General features: G+C 42.2%; 1 protein-coding gene across 6 annotated transcripts in view; it reads left to right on the top strand.

Moving 5' to 3' along the window:
• The window catches only part of LOC108430250 (arf-GAP with coiled-coil, ANK repeat and PH domain-containing protein 2), an 88,092-nt gene extending 63,088 nt beyond the window's left edge, over positions 1 to 25,004 (top strand). For 2 of the 6 annotated variants that reach the window (XM_017702619.2, XM_017702617.2), the window contains 13 exons: positions 472 to 523; positions 810 to 910; positions 2,165 to 2,270; positions 4,453 to 4,661; positions 5,471 to 5,540; positions 6,980 to 7,074; positions 8,265 to 8,452; positions 10,795 to 10,893; positions 12,627 to 12,719; positions 13,601 to 13,812; positions 15,395 to 15,504; positions 15,850 to 15,960; positions 17,120 to 19,918. In XM_017702619.2, the coding sequence (XP_017558108.1) occupies positions 472 to 523; positions 810 to 910; positions 2,165 to 2,270; positions 4,453 to 4,661; positions 5,471 to 5,540; positions 6,980 to 7,074; positions 8,265 to 8,452; positions 10,795 to 10,893; positions 12,627 to 12,719; positions 13,601 to 13,812; positions 15,395 to 15,504; positions 15,850 to 15,960; positions 17,120 to 17,267 (1,594 nt within the window). In that variant the 3' untranslated portion in view covers positions 17,268 to 19,918. Of the gene's footprint in view, positions 1 to 471; positions 524 to 809; positions 911 to 2,164; positions 2,271 to 4,452; positions 4,662 to 5,470; positions 5,541 to 6,979; positions 7,075 to 8,264; positions 8,453 to 10,794; positions 10,894 to 12,626; positions 12,720 to 13,600; positions 13,813 to 15,394; positions 15,505 to 15,849; positions 15,961 to 17,119; positions 19,919 to 24,151 lie in introns of those variants that run through there. The other 4 variants (XM_017702621.2, XM_017702620.2, XM_017702618.2 and 1 more) reach the window with 3 other exon arrangements.
• The last annotated feature ends 269 nt before the right edge of the window (positions 25,005 to 25,273 follow it).

The following is a 25,273-nucleotide window of genomic DNA, read 5'->3' as shown; positions in this document are numbered from 1 at the left end:
TATAGGGAGTGTTTCATGTTGGACTGCTTTTTGAATAAGGCACAGTACAGGGTACAGGCAGCCAATCAGAACAGAGATAATTTACATACAGCGGTTTTAAAGGCACAGGAAGAAAGTCCTAAAGGATAAAGGCATGCTGGAAGATGGTTTATAAAACGAATAAAACACTAAGTTATAAGATATGAGCAAATATATAATGAATATTTAAATACAGTAAAGAGTAATGAGAATTTTGTGTTTTCAGTAAAGTTTTTGACATGTTGTTTAGAAGTTGTTTACACATTCCTCTTTCCTCCATGCAGCTCCAGCAATTGCATGAATTTGTTCAATTCCATTGCTTTACTAGTTCATTCAGGTTAAATTCTTTATTGTTTGTCAAAGAAAACGCCATTCATCATAACATGCAGTAGTATTTCAGAAGCTTGAAGTTTTGTCCTTTTCCTGACCGCTTTTTTGTGTTTTTCTTTCCAGGCGTTGGTTCTCGATTCAGAACAATCAGCTGGTCTACCAGAAGAAGTTTAAGGTTGGCATCTTGTCTGTTCCCTCTTGAAATGAAATATTCATGCTGAACATGTTCTGGCTGGAACATCTTTAATGGTACAAGATACACAGGGGGAGTTTTGTAGCTGCCGAGTGTTTAAATTCGGCCAGGGAAGCTGTAAAAACACCCCAACATGCATAGTTAACGACTGATAACAGTATGTAGATTAAAACTGGCTTTCATTTGGCTTTCAGAGTCAATGTCTGAGCTTTCTTTTTGCAGATACAGTGTAATGTATGTGTGGATCTGACTGTGTTCTGGCCTTCAGGATAACCCCACAGTGGTGGTTGAAGACCTGCGGCTGTGTACAGTGAAACACTGCGAGGACATTGAGCGCCGCTTCTGCTTCGAGGTTGTTTCCCCTACAAAGTGAGTCCAGCCTTCCCAACACTACAACCACAGTATTACCTTAACCTCTTTCACTCCTTGGAACCAAACATTCGGTTCTGAAAAGGAACAAATACCAACTTTTCACCTGGAAAAAGTGATTTAAGGTTCACAATCAGACCTTAGAACCACTGTAGAACCTTTGAGGGAACATTTACACTGTTTGTACCTTGATGAATGAAAAATGTGCCTGAACAGAACCTTCATTTCTAACAGTGTACAGAGATACACTATACTGCGAAAAGTGTTCACTCGCCCATCCAAATCAGTGAATTCAGGTGTTCCAGTCACTTCCATGGCCACAGGTGTATAAAGCCGAGCCCCTAGGCCTGCAGACTGCTTCTACAGACATTAGTGAAAGAATGGGTCGCTCTCAGGAGCTCAGAGAATTCCAGCGTGGTGCCGTGATCGGACGCCACCTGTGCAGCAAGTCCAGTCGTGAAATTTCCTCACTACTAAATATTCCACAGTCCACTGTCAGTGGTATAAAGTGCCACCACTGGACTCTAGAGCAGTGGAGACGAGTTATCTGGAGTGACCAATCACGCTTCTCCATCTGGCCATCTAATAGACGAGTCTGGGTTTGGCGGTTGCCAGGAGATGGTACTTGTCTGACTGCATTGTGCCGAGTGTAAAGTTTGGTGGAGGGGGGATCATGGTGTGGGGGTGTTTTCAGGAGTTGGGCTCGGCCACTTAGGTCCAGTGAAAGGAGCTCTTAAAGCTTCAGCACCAAGAGAATTTGGACAATTTCACGCTCCCAACTTTGTGGGAACAGTTTGGGGACGGCCCCTTCCTGTTCCAACATGACTGCACACCAGTGCACAAAGCAGGTCCATAAAGACGTGGATGAGCCAGTTTGGTGTGGAAGAACTTGACTGGTCTGCACAGAGTCCTGACCTCAACCCCATAGAACACCTTTGGGATGAATTAGAGTGGAGACTGTGAGCCAGGCCTTCTCGTCCAACATCAGTGTCTGACCTCACAAATGTGCTTCTGGAAGAACGGTCAGAAATTCCCATAAACACTCCTAACCCTTGTGGAAAGCCTTCCCAGAAGAGCTGAAGCTGTTATAGCTGCAAAGGGTGGGCCGACATCATATTAAACCCTATGGATTAAGAACGGGACGTCACTCAAGTTCATATGCGTGTGAAACCAGACGAGCGAATACTTTTGGCAGTATAGTTTATATACATCTGAAGCAGGTTACTGAGGTGCCTGTGCTGTTTTTTTCTGCAGGAGCTGTATGATGCAGGCTGATTCAGAGAAGCTGAGGCAGGCGTGGATCAGAGCGGTGCAGAACAGCATAGCTACAGCATTCAGAGACCGAGCAGAAGACTCTGAGGTGATTTACTGCTGATTTATAATCACAAGCAATGTAAACTTCCATTCAATTCAATTCAGCCATTGCTATTATACCTATGGCCACTACACCTATGCCTGCCAGCTAAAGGGACAGGAACAAAAAATCGAATTTACACAATTTACCCTCCCGCCTAATGATGTACGAGGTAAAAGTGATGGAAACTTAAAGCCCACCAATTAGCACTCTGTTAACAGCATGTGTGGTTCATTACACACTTGCCTCAAACCGCATGGGCTTGTTCAGTGTCTGTAATAGACTCCATTGTGTGGTTTATGACACATGGAAAAAAAATCAGACGCAACTTGCTACTATTGATTTAAGCCCCCAGGGGGCTGCAGTTTAAGCATAGTGGTGGTCTTTGCCAGCAACCAACAAAATACAGATATTTTCAATATATTCTTAAAAAGATATACTGAACTGACCTTGAATATAACTCGATTTTATCTGAACTGGGAACTTCTGTGATAAAAAAAAAATTCTAATGAAACAATTTGTTCCACAAATTTAGTTAATCAATAATTAATAAGACGTCTTCTAGGGCTGGAGCTGCTGTGCCAATGTAGCTAACAAGTAATGGACGTTTAAATTCCACCAACTACCACTGGTGTCATCACAAACCTGCCTTGACAATTATCAAGTTATTTATGTGATTTCTGACATTGTAGAATGCAGTTATCTGTAAACATAAAGCAGGTTGGTGACCCAAATGTTAAGAAGAGCCATTTTGTCCCTTCAATAAAAATCAAATGACCTTGGGAGCCACGTTTTATATCCATTTTACCATATTGGCTGTGAATGTGTCTCTGTATGTGCTAATATACTAGTGTAGACTAAAAAATCTTAATATAAAGGAAAACGCGGACTTACTTTGCTCTGCTTTAAGCTTCAGCTCAGCTATAGCCGCTTTTCTCGGATCTCCAGCAGGAAACTTTTCCTCAGAAATAGAACAGATTCTTGTAAAATGTCTCTCAGTGTTCGACTTTGTAAGCTTCTCATTCACCGGCTCCTTGTTCGAATTTTCCCATTCTGTCTTAAAAGGTGTCTGAGGCGCCAGAGTGTAACTTCTGTGCCATTTAAGGTGGAACGGGACAATTTGAACAAGAAGCTGGTGAGCGAGAAACTGACTTCAGCCTCGTGACTTTTTAGTGTTTGTCAGTTTCTCACTGCAGATTAAACGTATCAGGAAACCAGCTGGAGTGACTATAAACACTAATCAGTCCATTCGTTTCCAAATTATTGATGTCCGTCTTAAATCTCTCTCTTTGCCGTTTCGTTATTTACTAGCTGGGCGAGACTGTTGTCTGTGTTGCTATGGTGACCAGCCGTCTGCGCTGATCTTCAGGGTTAAAGGGTGAATCAGCAGTTCTACATTAACTCCAGCGTTTAAGACCATTTACTGTTAAACTGAGTTGAAGGATCAGCAGAGCTTTATTTTACTGTAGAGGAGGATTATTTTATTATTACCTACTGATCTAATCTGTGGAGCCACAACAGGACAGTAAAAGAGCCGCATGTTGCCGACCCCTGTTGTAGACGAAAGTATGAACAAAATTTAGCAACATCATCATCATCACTTTTGTTTATATGCTCAATGCTGCTTTACAATCAAAGAATATGAACACAGTAAACAATTAACAAGAAAGTGTAAACAAAGATAACACAGTGAAAACAATGAAGATAGAGAGGTGGCATCCCCAACAGACCGTCATTTTCTAAGGTTTAAAAGTCCATTTAAACCTTCGAACATGAGGAAGGCAAACATTTGGCAACCTTAAGGGACGAGATGGGACATATAGATAATAGAAGCTCAGCCAAACGTTGAAATTCAGACATCTAGAAGGCCGTTAGTACTAATTTTAGCTATGCAGCCTAGTTTTGTTTGTTTTTATAGATATCTATGTCAGAAACCCAACGTTTTAAATACTGTATAACTTCCATTACTTGTTAGGTACATTAGCCTTTTTCGCTCCAGTGTTAAAACTACAGAAGCAAACATAAGACACCAAACAGGACTTGGCCAATCAACTAAAAGTGGGCTAAGAGGAAAAACTGGGGGATTTTGGCTTTTCTTTAACAGCTATCCATGACATCTTAAAAAGACAAAACATCTTAATGAGGTCACAGAGGCGTCCGTCTGATAACAGCCTAATGTGTTTGATAGAAACTGGACAGGAAATCCTCACCGTCCACAGGAAGTCTAGACTCAGGCTCTGAGTCCAGGGAGAAGACTCTGAAAGGAGAGAGCGCCTTGCAGAGGGTGATGACCATCCCAGGGAACGGCACCTGCTGTGACTGCGGCCAGCCAGACCCCAAATGGGCCAGCATCAACCTGGGCATCACTCTCTGCATCCAGTGCTCCGGCATACACAGGTACAGCAGCGCAAAGCTGAATCTTCTTCGTTAAGGAGTTCATACAGCACTGTCCACTCACTGTCCACTCTATTAGACCCTCCTACCTTGTCGGTCCACCTTGTAGATGTAAAGTCAGAGACGACAGCTCATCTGCTGCTGCACAGTTTGTGTTGGTCATCCTCTAGTCCTTCATCAGTGGTCACAGGACGCTGCCCACAGGACGTTGTTGACTGGATGTTTTTGGTTGGTGGACTGTTCTCAGTCCAGCAGCGACACGGAGGTGTTTAACAACTCCAGCAGTACTGCTGTGCCTGATCCACTCAGACCAGCACAACACACACTAACACACCACCACCATTTCAATGTTACTGCAGAGCTGAGAATGATCCACCACCCAAATAGTACCTGCTCTGTGAGGGTCCATGGGGGTCCTGACCACTGAAGAACAGGTGGTGAACAGATGGACTACAGTCCATAACTGTAGAACTACAGAGTAAAACTATATGGTCAGCGGAGCTGATAAAATGGGCAGTCAATGTGCATATATATTTAACTGTAACGTCATCAGGAGGTCTTTATCTTTAGATAAGATGATAAAATCATGAGTTTTATTAGTGATAACGCCTCATCGTTCTGCTGTTTATTATGCCGTTTGTCATTATGGTGTCATATGTTTGTTGTTTGCTTGCTGTTATAATGTATGTGACTGTAACCCTTGCTGTTATTTATCTGGGGAGGTGTCAGCGTCATTAGGTTTTTGAAATGCTGTCCTGTAAGCTGCTGTTCCTGCTCCTGTTAACGCTGCATATGTTTGTCTTTCTCTTTAGGAGTTTGGGGGTTCACTTCTCCAAGGTGAGGTCACTGACGCTGGACACATGGGAGCCGGAGCTGCTGAAGGTGAGAGGGGAGAGAGCGATTCTGTGCTGACAGATGGGCATTTAGATGAGCCAATGTTCAGCTTGACTCTTCCATTAAACATTTTGGGCAGAAAATGGTAAAAAAAAATCAGGTTTTCATCTAAAAGAGAATAACGGACAAGTTTTTGACCAGAAAACTCCTAAAACATTAAATAGACCTACAACGAAGTGTTTAAAGTCTTTACAAATAGTTGTAATGGTGATAAAAAAGAGAAATAGTTGCAGCAGCAGATCAGCAGTGAACATATCAATATACGCAAAATGTATCGCTGTTGTCAGGAACAAAACCTTGTATCTCCATTTTTGATGTTTTTCCGGTCTTTTGAAAATGCTTGTTGCTCTTTGCATTGTTTGTAAATTTCATGATGAATGGACCAAAAGAAAAACATCTGGTTCCACTGACTTCTATTAAAAGTAAAGTAGGTTTTTTTCCTTCTCCTGTAAAGTCACTATTGTGCAGATACGAGGTTTTAATCAGACAACAGTGATATGAGGAACATTAGACATGATATATACACAGATCAGGTGTAATATTATGACCTGCACTCACTGTCCATTTGATCAGCTCCACTTACTGTATAGCTGCACTCTGTAGTTCTACAGTTACAGACTGTAGTCCATCTGTTTCTCTGATACTCTGTTACCCTGTTCTTCAGTGGTCAGGACCCCCATGGACCCTCACAGAGCAGGTACTATTTGGGTGGTGGGTCATTCTCAGCACTGCAGTGACACTGACGTGGTGGTGGTGTGTTAGTGTGCGTTGTGGTGGTATGAGTGGATCAGACACAGCAGTGCTGCTGGAGGTTTTAAACACTGTGTCCACTCACTGTCCACTCCATTAGACACTCCTACCTTGTCGGTCCACCTTGTAGATGTAAAGTCAGAGACGACAGCTCATCTGCTGCTGCTCAGTTTGTGTTGGTCATCCTCTAGTCCTTCATCAGTGGTCACAGGTCACGTCAGTGTCACTGCAGTGCTGAGAATGACCCACCACCCAAACAGTACCTGCTCTGTGAGGGTCCATGGGGGTCCTGACCACTGAAGAACAGGGTAACAGAGTATCAGAGAAACAGATGGACTACAGTCTGTAACTGTAGAACTACAGAGTGCAGCTATACAGTAAGTGGAGCTGATAAAGTGGACACTAGTGTAGAAACAAGGAGGTGGTCAGAACGTTACGCCTGATCGGTGTATAGTCTCTGTTCAAAGAACGTCTCCACCACAGGTTTAATAGAACTTGAAAACATGACTCGATATGCAGAACAGAGCTAAGCAGCTGAAGCAGGAAGAAAGACCTGCAGCGCTGACCACAGACGGAGAATCACTGATAGAGCTCACTCTGTTGTTTGATTTCGTGGCTACATACTGTAGTTATTTTAGTGTGTTTATTTTATGTGCATTGTTTTTGTCTGTACGCAGTTGATGTGTGAGCTGGGAAACGGAGTCATTAATCAGATCTATGAAGCTCGGAGGGTGGAGCTAGGAGCTAAAAAACCACAACCGGGAGACCCCAGGTACACATTCGCCCATACATTATGGATGCCAAGTCTAAACCATGCACCTGCCTTTTTCATTCCCTTTGAAAGCATCGGCTGTCCTTTAATATCGTATGAGCGTTTTTTTTTTTAAGAAGTCAATTACTGTATAGTATACAATACATTTATGGCATTTGGCAGGCGCTCTTATCCAGAGGGATTTGCAGTGTCATCATTTTTATACAGGTAGGCGAAGGTGGTGTTAGGATTCTAGTGAGCCTAAAGACTCTTATTGGTATAGAGTAGAGTGGTTACCCAGGCGGGGCATTGAACCCCAGTCTACAGTGTAGAAAGCAGAGGTGTTCCCCACTACACTGTACCACCACAATAACCGTACAGCTGTACAACCATTAAGCACACATTAAAATTGACTTGGAACCAAATCTTCTGAGCTAGTTAGGAGAAAACAGGTTCGGTTCCAGATTTCTCAGCAAGATAGGCATGAAAATGGTTTGAAACTGTTTATCTGGGCAGTAAATGTGTTTTTGCCAGTAAAATCACTATATAGCATTAAAGTAAATGCAAATAAACAGTAAATAAACAGTAAACCAGAACAGTAATGTGCTATTTGTCAGCAACGTTATGAATATATAGGTTAGAAGAATACAGTTAGAACGCATGTTGGGTTCCTGTCTTCGGCCCTAAAGCTATTACATTTGTTCGGCTTCATCAGCTGCACCGGATTTAATTTAATGAAGAATTTATTTGACAAACTAGGTACTGGATAATAACTATAGGATATGGAAATTTCATGCGCAGAATCAAGCCTTGTGTTATTATTATATCGCTGTTGTTGGAAAGAAAACCTCATATCTCCAAAATGATAGCTTTACAGGGGAAGGGAAAAGTCGATGGAACCAGATTTTTTTCCAAGTCATTTTGGCCCAAATACTTTTGGTCCATTCGTCATGAAATTTACACACAATGTAAAGAGCAACAGGCGTTTTCAGATTATGTCAAAAAAATGAAAAATGACAAAAATAGAGATACGAGGTTTTGTTCTGACAGCAGCCATATGTTCTAATACTTGCCATATGATGTCTATATGAAAACCCAGCATACCCGGCTGCTGTTGGCACACTGATCCAGGTATTTACCTGAGCGACATTGTTTTCCTCTTAGACTTTTAACTGTTCTGCAAAACGGCTGCGTCTCTTTCTGTGCTGCAGGCAGGAAGTCGAGTCGTACATTAAGGCGAAGTACGTTGACCGGCGGTTCGTCAGAAGGCCGTCAGATGAAGAGTTGAGGCTGAAGGTGGTTAGTTTGAGTAAACAAGAGAAACGCCTCAGCGACTGCTCCGAACCACCCAGAGCTCCGCCCTCAACGCCCAAAGCCCGCCCAGAGTCCGGTGCATCAGGTGGGTCGGCCACGGCTGGGGGGACGTTTTAAATCACCAAACTAAAGTACTGTTTGAAACTGCACCACAGCTTTGGCCACTTTTCTGCTCTGTCTGCTTGATTCTGTCTTCTCTGAACTTCCACTCTAGTGTGACTCTGGTTTTTACACTGTAGAAAGTTTGAGGACACCTTCCTTGTTATTTTTTAGTAAGGTAAACCCCACAGGTCCTTCACCGTAAGGACAGCATGATTAGGTGTGATTACACTCTCATATGGAGCCTCCTGTAGTGTAGAGGTGCTTTAAACACCTGAGGTTTGAGTGCTGATTAGTGCCGACATCACAACAAGGGGAGAATGTGGACATGGCCTTAGACTTTGGCCCAGTCCAGTCTTCCTTTTACCCCTACCCCTTGTTTTCGAGTGTCACCCTAACCCCTTGGAACTGAGGTTGAATTCTTGCCCTACGAAATGGGATCCTCAAATTAAAAAAAACAAAACATCGCTTCATTAACGGCTACTAGCGCCGCTCTGTAGGCGACCCTGCCCGTCTGCAGGGACAGCAGAGGAGGGGAAAGTTCAGCTCCTCACTGCTGGGCTTTAGTTACATTTAGGGATCATACGCCTTCAAAGAGGGGGGCAGTTATTTATTATCACCCCCCACTAATTTTTCAGTGATGTGAAGCTGAAGTCAGAGATTCTCCAGATTCTTGCTTGAATTTTCCCGTTCCACCTTAAATGGAGCAGCGGCTACATTCTGGAGATTCAGGGATCGGAACTGCTGGACTATTTAAGGTGGAACGGGAAAGTTAGCCAGCTAGCTATCAAGACATTAGCCAGCTATTAGGAAACCACCATAATTCACTGAAACGACATTAAATTGAGATAAAACTATGATTATTGTAATTTTTTAACAGAGTAAATTCTCACATTTGTGGGTTTCTTTGGTCGTTCGCGCAGCCATCTTACCGGTTTTTCTTTTTTCCTCATATCTCTCTGTTTGGAGGGTCATGTGGCCGTAACGCTTCACCCTACCCCTCTATCTCTACAAAAATTGGGACACCTCACCCCTAGACGTGAACAAGCGAAACAGAGGGCTAAGGGTCAGTGGAAGGGCCGAGGGGTGAAATGGGATTGGGTCTTTATTCCCAAGCTAGCTCTGTCCCTAATATTGGGTCATTCTACAGAAGCGTCCACTGTCCTGTCTCTCCATAGGAGTCACTGGTGTTACCGATCCTCACTGGTGTTCCACATAATAAAGGAAACACCAGAGACGTTTTTAATGAGCGAAGCATTTCACAGAACATCAAACCACACGCTGTCCATCAGGGAACGTCCACTAAAATACGGAATTTAATCCATTTCTATATTTTCACAGTGACCTCAGAATAAAGTCGGTCACACCGGTGACGTCAGCTAGAAGCTTCATATGAGATCATGAGCTGAATGAGAAGATCTCTGAGAACTGAGAGACACAGTGGACTCACCATGAGCTTTTCTCCATAGATCCTCAGAAAACAGGTCAAAGGAGGTCGAGTGACGTCATCGGCGTGACTTTTATTTCAAAATAAGAGACGCAGTAACACCAGTGACACGACGCCTGGGGACTTTTTATTATATATTTATGTGGCCTTTGTTTTCTATATGTCATTTAATTTATATATTTCATAGTCCTGTAGAGATTATTGCAGTTAAAATTGCAGAAAAGTGTTTTTTTTTTTTCCCCCCCTCAAAATATATCCTCATTCTTCACACATGACTGTGGGGACGAGCTCTTCTGTGGTGATTGGAATTCTATATGATTGATTTATAAACCAATATTGATAAATTGACGGCTGAAGAAGGTGAAATTGTTAAAATAACTTGTTTTGTTTTAAAATATAAATAAATTGTAACCCCAACATGTTGTAATCTGTAAATGATAGGGACACATAAATGGAGGTTTATGTTTATGTAGGACCCACATACATGTGCGATATTGTTTAGCTCTAAGTGGACCTGCTTAGGCTTTAATATGGTACGTTTTTACAACCCATCCATCCGTCCATCCATCCATTTTCTAAGCCGCTTCTCCGTCAGGGTCGCGGGGGGGTGCTGGAGCCTATCTCAACAGTCTTCTGGCGGAAGGCGGGATACACCCTGGACAGGTCGCCAGCCACACAAACATCTGTATTACAGTCATTTAGAAAAAAGCGAGGTGTCCCCAAACTTTTGATAGCCTGACGTTCTTTATCCTCTGGCTGTATTTGCTCTGTCTCCTGACCTGCTCTCTGCTTCATGATTAACCATCCCCTCCTGCTCCAACCTTCTGGCCTCCAATGTCTGCCCTTTTCTCCTGGGCCTCTGACCCCCGGCCTTTGCGTAGCTGCGAGTGGTCTTGAAGGAGCCCGCCGCGAGTCGCTCTTCTGTGCTGATGAGTTAGACTCTCTCTTCTCCTACTTTGACACCTCAGCCAGGCGCAGTAGTAAGTACAGCTGTGTGTTTCCCTACTGAACTCATCACCCCGGCGCTCTTCCTGCTCCTTCTGCTCTCTTTCACCTGAGCTTCGTCACCCAGTCATCTGTCTAACACGTCTCGTTCTCAGGGGGCTTCACTTTTTAGGTGCTGGGGATTTTTTTTCTTCACTGTAATAAGAAAATCTCATGTTGAAATGTTGAAACTTCATACGAAAAACAGTTCTTAAAAAAATAGTTTGGCAAAAATCTAGTTTATCCAGTTTCACCTCTTACTGTGATCTAATCGGCCAAAGGCTAATGTAGTTATTTTGGAATAATGCTAGACTAAATTGTTTATATTTATACTAAAGTTAGCATCTTTTAATATACACCAATCAGGCGTGACATCATGACCACCTCCTTGTTTCTACACTCACTGTCCACTTTATCAGCTCCACTTACTGTATAGCTGCACTCTGTAGTTCTACAGTTACAGACTGTAGTCCATCTGTTTCTCTGATACTCTGTTACCCTGTTCCTCAGTGGTCAGGACCCCCCTGGACCCTCACAGAGCAGGTTCTATTTGGGTGGTGGGTCATTCTCAGCACTGTAGTGACACTGACGTGGTGGTGGTATGTTAGTGTGTGTTGTGGTGGTACGAGTGGATCAGACACAGTGCTGCTGGAGGTTTTAAGCACGGTGTCCACTCACTGTCCACTCCATTAGACACTCCTACCTTGTCGGTCCACCTTGTAGATGTAAAGTCAGAGAAGACAGCTCATCTGCTGCTGCTCAGTTTGTGTTGGTCATCCTCTAGTCCTTCATCAGTGGTCACAGGTCACGTCAGTGTTACTACAGTGCTGAGAATGACCCACCACCCAAATAGCACCTGCTCTGTGAGGGTCCATGGGGTTCCTGACCACTGAAGAACAGGGTAACAGAGCATCAGAGAAACAGATGGACTACAGTCTGTAACTGTAGAACTACAGAGACCAGCTATACAGTAAGTGGAGCTGATAAAGTGGACAGTGAGCGTAGAAACAAGGTTTCTGGACACACTATAAATGCGAAATGCTGTTTTCTGTGGAAGCTCACTCTCACCAGGGTAGAGAAGAAATAATCTCATATTCCACTTGCTGCATTTCCTGCATTATGACATAATGACACTATATCTCAAAATAATGACTTATTTAATCTAAAGTTTGGCTTGCTTCACATTAACGACTTGTTTTCTCAAAAGAGTTACTTATTTTCTCAGAGTAATGACTTATGTTGATAATTATTGCTTTATTGAAATTGAATAGCTTATTATTACAGTATTACACATTTTACTGCGTATGTCAGAACCTCAATCTTAATACATAAAAATCGTAATAAATACTGCATTTTTTCAAGATGGTTAGTCAATATTCTGAGAAAATAAGTTGTTTTTCATGATACTAAGTCACTATTTAAAGAAAATGTCATTACGTCAGAGAAGGACAGTGTATAGGCATTTTTCTCCTATGATTTGTGGGAATAGGCTTTCGTTTTCAAACGGCATTAAAAAGAGGAAAAAAGAAAGAAAAGATGTTGGGCATTTTCATAAGACGGTGATGATATTAACTTGTAACTTATTTCTGTGGTGTTTCCTGTTGAACTGTAGTGAAATGCTCATTCATTGTCATTCTTTTGCCGCTTGGTCAGCGTTAAATGTGTGTGTTTGTTATTATGGTTTTCTGTCAGACGGTCAGTAAGATGATCTTGTTTGTGTTTTCAACAGTAAAGAGTGCAGACAGCGGCATCCCGAACAGCACTGAGGGCAGCCGAGAGATACTGGCCGCTAGTCCGTCCACCAACAGTCTAAACGATGCAGGTCGGCCACCTGAATCCTCTGTCATCAGCGATCATACCACTTACTACTGGACCAAACAGGCTTACATTTCCATCAGTCTGTAATAGCCCTTATCTTTAATACTGTTACAGCTGAATTCATCAGTAGCCACGTTTACATGCAGCCTGATAGTCTGTTAATAATCCGACTAATAGCTCAATCGGAATAGACTAATCAGATTGAAGCTATTCAGAATACAGTTTCTGTCCAAATTAACGAGGTGGGTAATCCTGTAAATAATCCGTTAAACAGAAGAATAATATCCGTGTAAACGCCTGTATCCGATTACATTCCCTATCGGAAAGTTTATGCCCGTTCTGCATGTGTGTAATGTTATTGTAATGTAAGTTCATGCTCTGATCTTTAAAAGACGGCGGTGGGACGGACGTCCAGCTTATGTGTCTCAGAGCACGACGTCTTCCTCTCGGCCTTCTTTAATAAGGGTTAGGGTTAGGGGTGAAGGACGTTTTCCTGAGTCTGACGTCATTTTAAAGCAGTTAAAAACACAAGCACTGCTCACTGCTGCTCATCTCTGAGTTTGCTGTCATGGTAACGTCTACTCTAAGTGTTTTTCCACGTATTGGATCGAATAACTACTTGCAGTGCTCATGTACACAAAAATTTTCTATCAGATTGTTGAGTACAGTGAGAATAAACACCTCAGTCTTAACCTGTAATCTGAATCTATTTGATCTGATCTGATTCAGATCTTTGCGTGTAAACACAGCCATTGTCGTTCTAAAAAAAATAGTATAAATAAGGAAAAATCTTAAGTGTGTACAGTTTTTTTCACCGCAACTGTGCCTTCAGAGGTGTTACGTATTTCTCAGAGTGAATAAAGCCCCTCATTGTGTTTTCTGCAGAAGTAGCAGAGCTGCAGTTGCCTCCGTGCAGCAGTAAGGAGCTGGTGGTGTTCTGCGAGCCGAAGGAATACTCGCCCGGCCTGCAGCTGTACTGGGCAGCTTTCACCCGCAGCCTGCCCAACATGGCTGAAGCTTTGGCCCACGGAGCGGAGGTCAACTGGATCAACACGGAAGAGGAGAAGAGGACACCACTGATCATGGCTGTGCATGGGGTGAGTAGAGGGCCTTGTATTTTTTCCATGTTAGAGCTCTCAGTGATTAATATACAGTTATTCAGATATTTAGTTAATCAATCTCATAGTCAGTTTAGAGCAACAAACCTTTAATTTTAATTCATATACATGAAATTAGTAGCTACAAACATTCATGCATTTCTGTGATCCTGCTGGTGTGGATCTCTTCATGCGATGCACACACAAGCGATTTGAGCTCCCCCTTGTGGAGAATCAGGATGCTGAGCATGGCTGTCGAATAGCAGTCTTAGCGATCAATTTTTCAATCAAGGAATTATGACGGCCTTAATTGGTGTCAGTATTTGTGTCTCCTTGGCTAAATTTTGAATGCGAATGATCAGACTTTGTGCACAGAGGAAGATCTAATTAAAAATTACTACCACATTCACAACAGAAGAAACCCTGATCACCTACAGATCTGCTGGATCTACCTGGATCACAACCAGCTTTACCCGACCTCAGCTGGTTTATGATTTGGTTGGTTTGATTCTGTATTGATCTGAATCGATCTGTAAGCTTTCTCCAAGAAATGACAAACTGTCTTGGAATGATGGTGAACGCACTTCGGCCCAGTCGCGTTTCACCCCTCGCCCCTACCGCTTACCCCTTAGCCCACTGTTTTGCGCGTTCACACCCAATTCTTGTTGAGATAGAGGGGTGGGGTGAAGTGTTGGGGCTACATGGCCCTCCAAACGGAGGTTTTTCAGAGACACGCCAAACGATGTTATGAGAAAAAAAAGAAAAACTGGTAAGATGGAGAACAAGAGACCAAAGAAACAGACAAATATAAGCATTTTCTCCGTTAAAGATTATGATAAACCCTGTATTATTTCAGTTTAATGTGGGTTCAGTGGATTTTGGTCGTTTTTCTTCATAACAAGCATAAAAAATCACTAATAGTACGCTAATGTCTCAGCAGCTAGCTGGCTAACTTTCCCGTTCCACCTTAAATAGTCCAGCAGTTCTGACGCCTGAAGTGCCAGAATGTAGCTGCTGCATCATTTAAGGTGGAACTGGAAAAATTCGAGCGAGAATCTGGAGAATCTCTGACTTCAGCTTCGTATCACTGAAGAATTGGGGGGGGTGATAATAAATAATTGCCCCCCTCTTTGAAGGTGTATGATTTTTATTTCTATTTTTTATTTCTGCGTAATATTTCGCTGCTGTCGGAAAAAAATTTAATCTAATCTAAAATCTAATTTTTTTTCGTTTTTTAGTTTGAAAATGCGTGTTGTTCTTTACATTGTGTGTAAATTTCACAATGAATGGACCAAAAGAAACGACCCAAAATGACCTGGAAAACATTCTGGTTCCATTGACTTCCATTAAAAGTAAAGTAGTTTTTCCCTTCTCCTGTAAAGTTACTGTATCGGAGATTCAAGGTTTTTATCCGACATCAGCGATTATGTGTAATTCTGTGTCTCGCTGCTGCAACCATCGCTGTATTTCGTCGCTCACTGAAGATTTGGCTGGTCGCAGTAAATCTTGACTCCACGTAGGTTTTCATTTTTGTTTTCTTTATTTTGCAAGTTCTTCCTTAACTGACCTGCCTCTGTTTCAGGGCTCTCTGGTCACCTGTGAGTTTTTGCTCCAGAATTCGGCCAACGTAAACCAGCAGGACAGCCAAGGCCGCGGACCACTACACCACGCCACCATCCTCGGCCACACAGGGTCAGTTTAAAACCCATTTACCTTATTAAAAAAGATGGTTCTTCAAAGGTTCTGTGGTACAGAATGTGTTGTATGTAGGGTTCTATGCGGAATATTTTTGATAAGGGTTCTATGTAGCACCAAAATGGGCTCTTCTATTGTGGCAAGCTTGACATCATAACAATGGAAGAACCCTTTCTGGTTCTATCTAGACCCCCCTTTTTTTTTTTTTAATTGCATGGAATTTGTTAATGCTAATGAGTCTCATTGTGCTCGGTCCTGTTCCGAAGCCCTGAGTAATGAACTGTAGTTGATGTTTCTCTGGATGTGCAGTGACCTTTTATGGAAATTGCTGTTCTGCTGCAGGCAAGTGTGTTTATTCCTGAAGCGCGGAGCCAATCAGAACGTGTCGGACATCGAGGACAAAACGCCGCTGTCCATCGCTGTAGAGGCGGCTAACGCGGACATCGTAACGCTGTGAGTTTCGCTGCAGTCGGTCACGTCTAAACATTTTTGGTGTTACATGAAATCATAATTCCAGCACACGTTATAGCAGAAATCTGCCTTAGTTCACTTTAAAGCAGGAGTCTGTGGTTTGATCACATAGACCAGATATTTGTGGCTGTTAACGCAACAGCCCTGCTTCCTTATAACCCTCAGGAGTGCAGAGTTACTTTGCAAACATTGCTTAGTTACAGTGCCGTGAAAAAGTATTTGCCCCCATGTTATTACTTGCGTTTAAATGTTTCAGATCATCCAGCTAATTTTAATACAAGTCAATGCGAGTAAACACGAAATGCAGCTCTTAAGGGATCATTCCATTAATTGAAGATACAGATTTATTAAAAATCAGTAAAGTCAGGCACAACATTCTGACCACCTCCTCGTTTCTACACTCACTGTCCACTTTATCAGCTCCACTGACCGTATAGCTGCACTCTGTAGTTCTACAGTTACAGACTGTAGTCCATCTGTTTCTCTGATACTCTGGTACCAGGTTCTTCAGTGGTCAGGACCCCCATGGACCCTCACAGAGCAGGTACTGTTTGGGTGGTGGATCATTCTCAGCACTGCAGTAACACTGACGTGGTGGTGGTGTGTTAGTGTGTGTTGTGCTGGTCTGAGTGGATCAGGCACAGCAGTGCTCCTGGAGTTTTTAAACACTGTGTCCACTCACTGTCCACTCTATTAGACACTCCTACCTTGTCGGTCCACCTTGTAGATGTAAAGTCAGAGACGACAGCTCATCTGCTGCTGCACAGTTTGTGTTGGTCATCCTCTAGTCCTTCATCAGTGGTCACAGGACTCTGCCCACAGGACGCTGTTGACTGCTGGACTATTCTCAGTCCAGCAGCGACACTGATGGGGGTAACAGAGTATCAGAGAAACAGATGGACTACAGTCTGTAACTGTAGAACTACAGAGTGCAGCTATACAGTAAGTGGAGCTGATGAGATGGACAGTCCACATGATTTCTTCATTAAGATACTGTAATTAATCTCAGGTTATAACATGATTTTGTGAATAGCAGCTACAAAAACAAGGTTACAGTTCATTTGTCCGCTCTCAGGCGTTTCTGCATCGTTTATGTGATGTAAGTGTAAATAAACCTCGTTTATCTCTTCTCTGTTTACAGGCTGCGGCTGGCGAAGATGAACGAAGAGATGCGGGAGCTGGAGGGGCCGTATAACCCGACAGGTCAATACTCCTCTAACAGCCCTACTGAGATGCAGTACAGGAAGTGCATAGAGGAGTTTATTAGCATACAGCTTGGGGAGTCCTAGCATTCAGCCCGCGCCGCTCACCCTCACCAAAGCCTTTTAACGCGCTCAGAAAGACTCGCTGTGAATCTGCACAGTCCCTTGTGCCGTTAGGTGTTAAAGGAGGTGCCCTGCTGGTGTTGAAGCAGCGCGCCACTTTAATTACGGTGAATTATGGTCCTTTCTTACTGACTAATGCCTGTCGAACACTCAGTGGGGTTATTATTAGACTTTTCCTCCTTCAGGCAGCCAGCCAGGCAAGTTCCTGCCTGCTAGGGCAGCATTTGATTCAGTTTGATTCAGATTTGGAGTCACTAGCAAATGATTCAGTGCATCAGATTTCAGATTTCACTATGAATCAGTTCAGTTTGAATCCTGGTGAAATAGCCTAATGACCTATTGAAACTCAAGGCTGCGGACAAATAGTGGAGAAATGTGAAAAACGTTTAATTTGAGTTATTTTGGTAAGACTTGGTAAGGATTATCTTTAAAGAAATACATGTAAACAAGTGTGACCGTAGGAACTGTTTACACAGTACACTCATTTATTTTTTATTTGTGTGTTTATTCATTCATGTAAAAATTCAAGTAAATGTGAAAAAAAAAGTCCTATAATTTAATTTTGCCCCAAAAAGTCCATACTTTAAAAAATATTATAATTGATTACTATATTACAATAATAATCATTATTATTATTATTATTATTATTATTATTATTACTGCTTTCCTCTGTCTAAAATGTGACGTAGCTGTTGATCACCGCTCTTTTGTCTCATTGCATCCACATTTGTAGTAGCTTCCTTCTCACGGTGCAGAATATTGGGAGGAGATTATTATAATAATAAATATAATAATAATAAATGTTTACCAAGGCTAGTTAATGAGGACCGACTGCGCTGACTGTGCTGTTTAACCCTGTGACAGCTTATTTTTGGTGCTAATATTGCTGAAAAACTCTGTTTATTTATTATTAATTTAATCAAGGAAGCAACTAATTTTGTTAAACCGAATATTTTTATATAATATTTTATTGAGAGCAGGTTTTATCTGAAAAAGATTTGACGGTTGTTAAAAGCACAAACTGCTTTTGTCTGTAATTCCAGCGTCACTAACATTTCTTGTAACTTTCTGCATGTGGGAGAAGTCAAAGTCTTTAATGCTGCGCGTGTCAAAGAGACGCGTTTGATTGTTTTCACCACGGGTTGAAAATCACACCGTTCCCAACCGAGCAGGATGGACCCGGTGAAACCACAGGGATTTTAAATCCGCTTCCAAACACACTGAGCACAGAACTCGAGTTCAGCTCGTCCCTCCAGCCGAAAAGTGAACACGTGGTTTGAGACAGAAGCTCAAAATAATCTTATTTTCTCAAATTTCTGATGTATTGAGTCAAAATGAATTACTTATTTAATATGCAACAAGTGAAATATTTGCTTATTGTGCTGAAGAAAATACAAACTTTCTCTGCAAATAAGAATTTTTGGAAAATAATAATAATAATAAGGATTATAATCATTTTTGACAGTCATTATTTCTAACTAATGAGTCACAGTTTAAGCCTGAAAAAAAAGAATAAGGACCCTTTTACCTCCTATTTTTTGGAAACCTGAGCTAAACAGTTTATATTTGATCATATGTTAATTCTTAAGTCGTTCCCAGGTTCTTGTGTATTTGCGTGGAAGTTCTTGATTGATAACCTGCTAAATTGGCCGCCACCACCGACTCAGTGTCTGTAGATTGTTGGTAATAAGCATCTCTTTTAGTAAACCTCATGAACCCGACAAGCCCGGTTCCAGCCCGAAAGAAAGAAAGATGCTTCTTTAAGTCTTCCCACCAGATCACGTGCACATCCCTGCGTGTAGAACCAGCTCTGCGTGTGCTACGGCGTTTCCCATCACTGCATAAAACAAGCACAAGGCTTTAATGTTGGCTGCATCGTGAGTGAGCTCGTTCAGTTCACTAAGCACTTATAACTTTAATCAGAATAACGATAAAGCACGACTGATGAGTGGCTTACAGGCAAGGCAGGTTCATTTATAGAGCACCTTTCATGCTCTGCTGTCACTCAAAGCGCTTTACAAATGAGAAAATACAGTTTACACGATTAAAACCGATTCATAAGAGAAAATCATCCAATTAAAAATCAAATGAGAAATTAATTGGGATAATTAAAAATCTACTTCAAAGTTAAAAGTTAAATTAAAAAGTGCCATTAGAGAGGAAAAGGGTCCAGAAACACTAACAGTGGCTGAAAGCAGCTCAAACAGGAACGTTTTAAGGCCAGATTTAAGTGTCAAGTGTTGTGGCTCTTATAATGCTCTCGGTCAGCTGGTCCCATCGAGTTACAGTCCTGTTCATCATCATCATCATCATCGTTAACCGCTTAGTCCAGATAGGGCCGCGGTGGTCCTGTTCATGACTGTATTTATTTATTAATTTTTTTGCTTAAAAATGTTGTTTGCAAGACAAACTAATATAAAAGAAGCATTCTTTACATGTGGGAATAAACCTGAGTCTTGATCTCAGGACTGAAAATCGCATCCAACTTGAAAATGTATCGCTGCTGTCGGAAGAAAACCTCGTATCTCCAAAATAGTAACTTTACAGGAGAGGGAAAAAACCTACTTTACTTTTAATGGAAGTCAATGGAACCAGACGTCTTTCCGAGTCATCTTGGGCCGTTTCTTTTGGTCCATTCATCATGAAATTTGCACACAATGTAAAGAATAACAGGCGTTTTCAAATTACGCCAAAAACTGGAAAACAAGAAAAATGGACATACGAGGTTTTCTCCCGACAGCAGCGGCGTGCGTAGTTACACCGTTTGTAGTTATATTTTCTATTCAGTCTGACTTTTAGCTACATCGCCGGCTGCCTGAAGGACAGGAGGACATAAAAACCTAAAAACATAAAAATAACTCATGAAACAGAAAGTTACTGTCGTATTGCTTTAAGATTGTCCAGTAACTGGATAAATGGCTGTTGCATGTGTTTTTATGATCTTCTCTGTAAGTTTATTGATTATCATTCACTGACAGTAGTAATTCAGTCTGATGGGGGCACATGGGTGAGAACAGCTCAGTGCAGGAGGACAGAGCAGCACTATAGTTAGTGTAGAACTGTGTTTCTTACTCGGTTTTTGACGCAGAAGCTGTTTATTGTAGCCGAATCACGTCAGTAGATCAGTAATATCAGTATAATCATTGTTGGAGGTATACATTCCTTATATGCATTGTTATTTAAAGTCGTGTACTTGGACGGAGGCGCATCTACACTTGAAATGTACTTATTTTATATATTTGAAACATCCTAAGAAGTTCTTATTTCCTCGTAGCTGTAGTTCTCTATTTCTATGGTTTTAGCACCATAAAAAATGCATTTTATGATTTGTACTACCTTTTATTTGCAATTTGACTGAATTTTTAACCCATGTAAACATTTTAAAAAAATGTTTTTTTACAAGATTGTACTCATTTGACCGTTAAATGGTGTCTTGTGCACCTCAGATATTGTTATTTGAAACTTACTTATTTTTTTAAATTGATTTTTTTAAGTGATGAAATATATATAGAGTTATACTTTGCATTTTGTGAAAAATGTGTATATATGAGTATATTTATCTATATCAGAGACTATTTAAATGACAGTTAAATGTATACGCATCATATCGATATAAACAAATGTCTTGTCGGTTCACTTTGCACAAGAAGGCGACTGCCAAACAGATCGTAGCGTTTCTGTTTCTGACTGAAGAAACCAGGTGATTAAGTTGTAGTGCTGGTTTTCACCACAAGAGGGCGAACTAGAGCGAAGTTCTGAGATGTTACACACTGGGAATATTTGGAGCAGCTGTCCTTTTGCCTCTTTCTGTTTTTTCTTTCTTTCTAAACCTCTTATGTTTCAGGGGTTGCTGGGCTTTTCCTCACTACTTCACTGCTGCTTTCTTTAACGCTTTGCCTGGATTCTGACACACTAGCCTAAATGTGATGTCGCCTTTCCTGAATGTCATAAAACCACAGTCTCAGCTTGGAGCGAAGTAGAGAGGTCAGATGTTTTACTCTGCTCATCTGACATTATAGCCATCAGAATAGTACATATTAGGCTTTTGTTTAGGGCTGGGCGATACTGTCTGTACCAGTAGACCATCACACCGCTTTCCAGTTCTTACCGATATTTTTAACAGGATGTGATGCTCAGTCAGGCTGTGGTCAGTTCTCTTAAGCCAGGCATACACTGTGTGACTGTGGCTTCATCAGCCGTCATTTGCCGTGCAGTGTGAGAGGGGAAACGATGCCCCGTTAACTGCCCAAACGAGCTCCGATTGAGCGGTCGGACAACCAGACGACTTTCTCGGCAAGTTAGAATTTTTTGGACTTTCGCGACGGTCATTATTTCTAACTGATGAGTCAGAGTTTGAGGCTGAAGCAGAAGGATAAGGAGTCTTTTACCTCCTGTTTGTTGGAAACATGAGCTAGACAGAATTTATTTCCTGGTTAAATGAGTTTGAGCCTGAAAGTTTGAGAGAGGAAAACGATGCCCGGTTTGGCTCCGACTGAGCAGCCGGACGATCGGATGGATTTCTGACTGGTCGCTCGTCTCTCAGTCCGAGCCGCCTCGTGAACAAAGTCGCACCCAAAACCACACAGTCACAAACGCCGCTCCAACACGGAGGCAAACAAGTCCACGTTTGTGGCACCGGCATCCGTCTATGACGACTTTGCTCCATTTGACTGAGTTGAATTGCAAGGTACAGATAAATACAGCGTCAGTGGCTGGATCTCAAACTTCCTACACAGTGCACTAAGTTCTGGCACACGTGGCTGAATCTCAGAAGGCTTGTTATTAGACGTGTGATGCACTTTATGGGTGCAGGAGCAACTATTTGAACAGTTTGAACTTCACAGCTTTGAGATTCACGGGTCTCGGACGAAGCCAGTGCTACTTTTGGTGGTATGGAGACTGGGGGAGTCCTAACTAGTGGGTGGAACTGGAGATACTAAGAGACTAAATTGGAGAGAATGGAGACTAAATTGGGGAGAATGAGGGAAAAAAATGTAGCCACTTTCTAGTAGTTAGTTAAAGTGTGAAGTTGTAGAGCTGTGGCATCATAATAGTCCATTTCTGCATTTATCTGCAGTGAACTGGGTTTTAATTAGTTAAACGCAGTCATTCTGATTGCTGATTGATTTGATCAGCAGGGTATTTGCTGCGTTGCGCACACTGTAAGCTCCTCGTTACAGAGACTGTGGTTTTTCTTGCTCTCCGCTCTGTCACTCTGGGCTGACACCAACTCCTGCTGTCCTTCTGTAAACTCTGATTTGACTGTGACTCTGCTTTAATCTTCCTCGTCTGAGTTTGTGGCTGCGCTGATGCGGAATGTAAGAGTCCTTCACTCTGTTAAAGCGATGGAGGTGAGATTTAAAATGAATAAATCTGTTTATTTCTGGACTCGGCTTTGTGCTCCTCTCTTCTCTTCAAAGAGGTTCTCTTTTCTCTCCTCTCGCTGCTGCTTGGCCGCCTGCACAGGTACGGCTGTGTCCTCACCTTCTTCCATCCCTTCTCTGCTCCACGCGCTCAGGATCAAAGCCTGGACCCCAAAGCGCCTGCAGACAAACTGCCGTTAGAGGAGTTTTACACATTTTGCTCTGTGGATTGTTTCACCTGTGATTGTTAACTGTGTCGTTTTCTTCACCTTCTCCTTCTGCTCCTCCTCTTTCACCTTCTCCTCCTCTTTCACCTTCTCCTTCTGCTCCTCCTCTTTCACCTTCTCCTTCTTCTCCTCCTCTTTCACCTTCTCCTCCTCCTCTTTCACTTTCTCATTCTCCTCTTTCACCTTCTCCTACTCTTTCACCTTCTCCTTCTCCTCCTCCTCTTTGACCTTCTTCTTCTCCTCCTCTTTCACCTTCTTTCTCCTCTTTCACCTTCTCCTTCTTCTCCTCCTCTTTCTCCTTCTCCTCTTTCACCTTCTCCTTCTCCTCTTTTACCTTCTCCTTCTTCTCCTCCTCTTTCACCTTCTCCTTCTCCTCTTTCACCTTCTCCTTCTTCTCCTCCTCTTTCACCTTCTCCTTCTCCTCTTTCACCTTCTCCTTCTCTTCCTCTTTCACCTTCTCCTTCTGCTCCTCCTCTTTCACCTTCTCCTTCTTCTCCTCCTCTTTCACCTTCTCCTCCTCCTCTTTCACTTTCTCATTCTCTTCTTTCACCTTCTCCTACTCTTTCACCTTCTCCTTCTCCTCCTCCTCTTTGACCTTCTTCTTCTCCTCCTCTTTCACCTTCTTTCTCCTCTTTCACCTTCTCCTTCTTCTCCTCCTCTTTCACCTTCTCCTCCTCTTTCACCTTCTCCTTCTTCTCATCCTCTTCTCTATCTCCTTCTCTTTCACCTTCTCCTTCTCATTCTCCTCTTTCACCTTCTCCTCCTCCTCCTCTTTCACCTTCCCCTTCTCATTCTCCTCTTTCACCTTCTCCTTCTCCTCCTCTTTCACCTTCTCCTTCTTCTCTTTCACCTTCTCCTCCTCTTTCACCTTCTCCTTCGTCTCCTCCTCTTTCATCTTCTCCTTCTTTTCCTCCTTTTACTCCTTTTCATCATTCTTCTTTTTCTCATCCCTTATCTTCTTCACTTCCTTCATCTTATCTTTTTATCCTCCTTTTCTTTATCCTCCACCTTCTCCTCTATTTTCTTCTTCTTCTAATCCCTCATTTTCTCCACCTCCCCCTTCTTCTCCTCCTTCTTTACCATCTTCCCCTTCTACAACCCCCTCTTCTTCTTCTTGTCCCATTTTCTACCTCCTCCTTCTTTCTTATCCTCTGTCTCCTCCTCTTTCTTCTTTTCTACTCCTCTTCTATTTTGTCCTCCTCCTTCTTTTCTTCTTCTTCTTCTCCTCTTTTCTCCTTATTTTTTTTCTTCTTCTCAGGAGATGAAACATATCAGGACATTTTCCAGGATTTTTCTCAGATGGCTTCAGAGGATCCAGATAAACTTCACCGTTTCTGAGCAGAAGCAGCTCAAAGCTCCACCAACTCAGAACCTTCCAGGAAGCAGCAGCTCAGCCCTCCTGTTCATGTTCAGGACACGGGGGTAAATTCAGGACTGTGTTTATTTACATGCGGATTATATTAGTGCATCATACATTTCCCGAAATCCTCAAACAGGATCTTATACTGAAGATAAAGCGTAACGTTCATTTGTCAGTTGTCGACTTTATTAATACTGTTTTCTGTATTTCTTCCTGAATTTTTTGCCATGAGTGGAAAGTTAAAAATACCCCTTTGTTTTTTAAAACCACTAAATGAAAAAAAAACCACCACGTTTGCTGCTGAACGTTCTCGCCGCGTTCGGCCACAAAGCGTAATCATATCTTTCTCTGAAGTGTCTGAAAACACGTGTGTATGTTTGCTGTATTGCATATTTGGAAGATTTGTGTTATATTTGGCACGTTTTTAAGTTCTGGGAGGTCACAGGCGCTCATCTCACTCAACGTTTTCTAGCACTCGCATAGAGGCGAATTATACTTTGGTGGATTTTTAATCTTTTTATTGACTTTGATTTTCGTTATCATGTTTTTTTTTTTATTATTATGACGTGTCATTTTGTGCTTGTTTTGTCTTCTGCAGTGATGAGTCTAAGATGATCTGCAGCTGTGTGGTAGCTGTGTGTTTGTGATCTACCGGTATTTTTAACGGGGTTTGAGACCTACAGTGGGAGTACTCTGCCTGTCAAAAGTTTGGGGACACTTCGTCTATTAAAATGTTTTATTGCAAAACGAACGTTCTCTTTGTCGGTTTGCAGTAAGTTACCAAAAGGGAATCCCTCCAGTTTTTAAAAACACCTGCATAATGAAATGGTCGTTCAGAGCGCTTTGGTGTGAAACTCTCCATTCCTGCAGTCAGAACCGCTCACAGTGGTGGTGATGGGAACCAGACGTCCACCTCTGAAAGGTCCCTCACAGAAAGTTCCTGCATGAACTGGTTATGAATTCGCTGTCTTATGACTGCGACGCTGATTTACGTAGGTTTTGAGAAGATTTTGGCCTAAA

The sequence above is a fragment of the Pygocentrus nattereri genome, chromosome 15 (assembly GCF_015220715.1).
Source record: "Pygocentrus nattereri isolate fPygNat1 chromosome 15, fPygNat1.pri, whole genome shotgun sequence".
NCBI lineage: Eukaryota > Metazoa > Chordata > Actinopteri > Characiformes > Serrasalmidae > Pygocentrus > Pygocentrus nattereri.
Note: the sequence above shows the minus strand (reverse complement) of the source record. Positions and strands in the feature narration are given on the sequence as shown.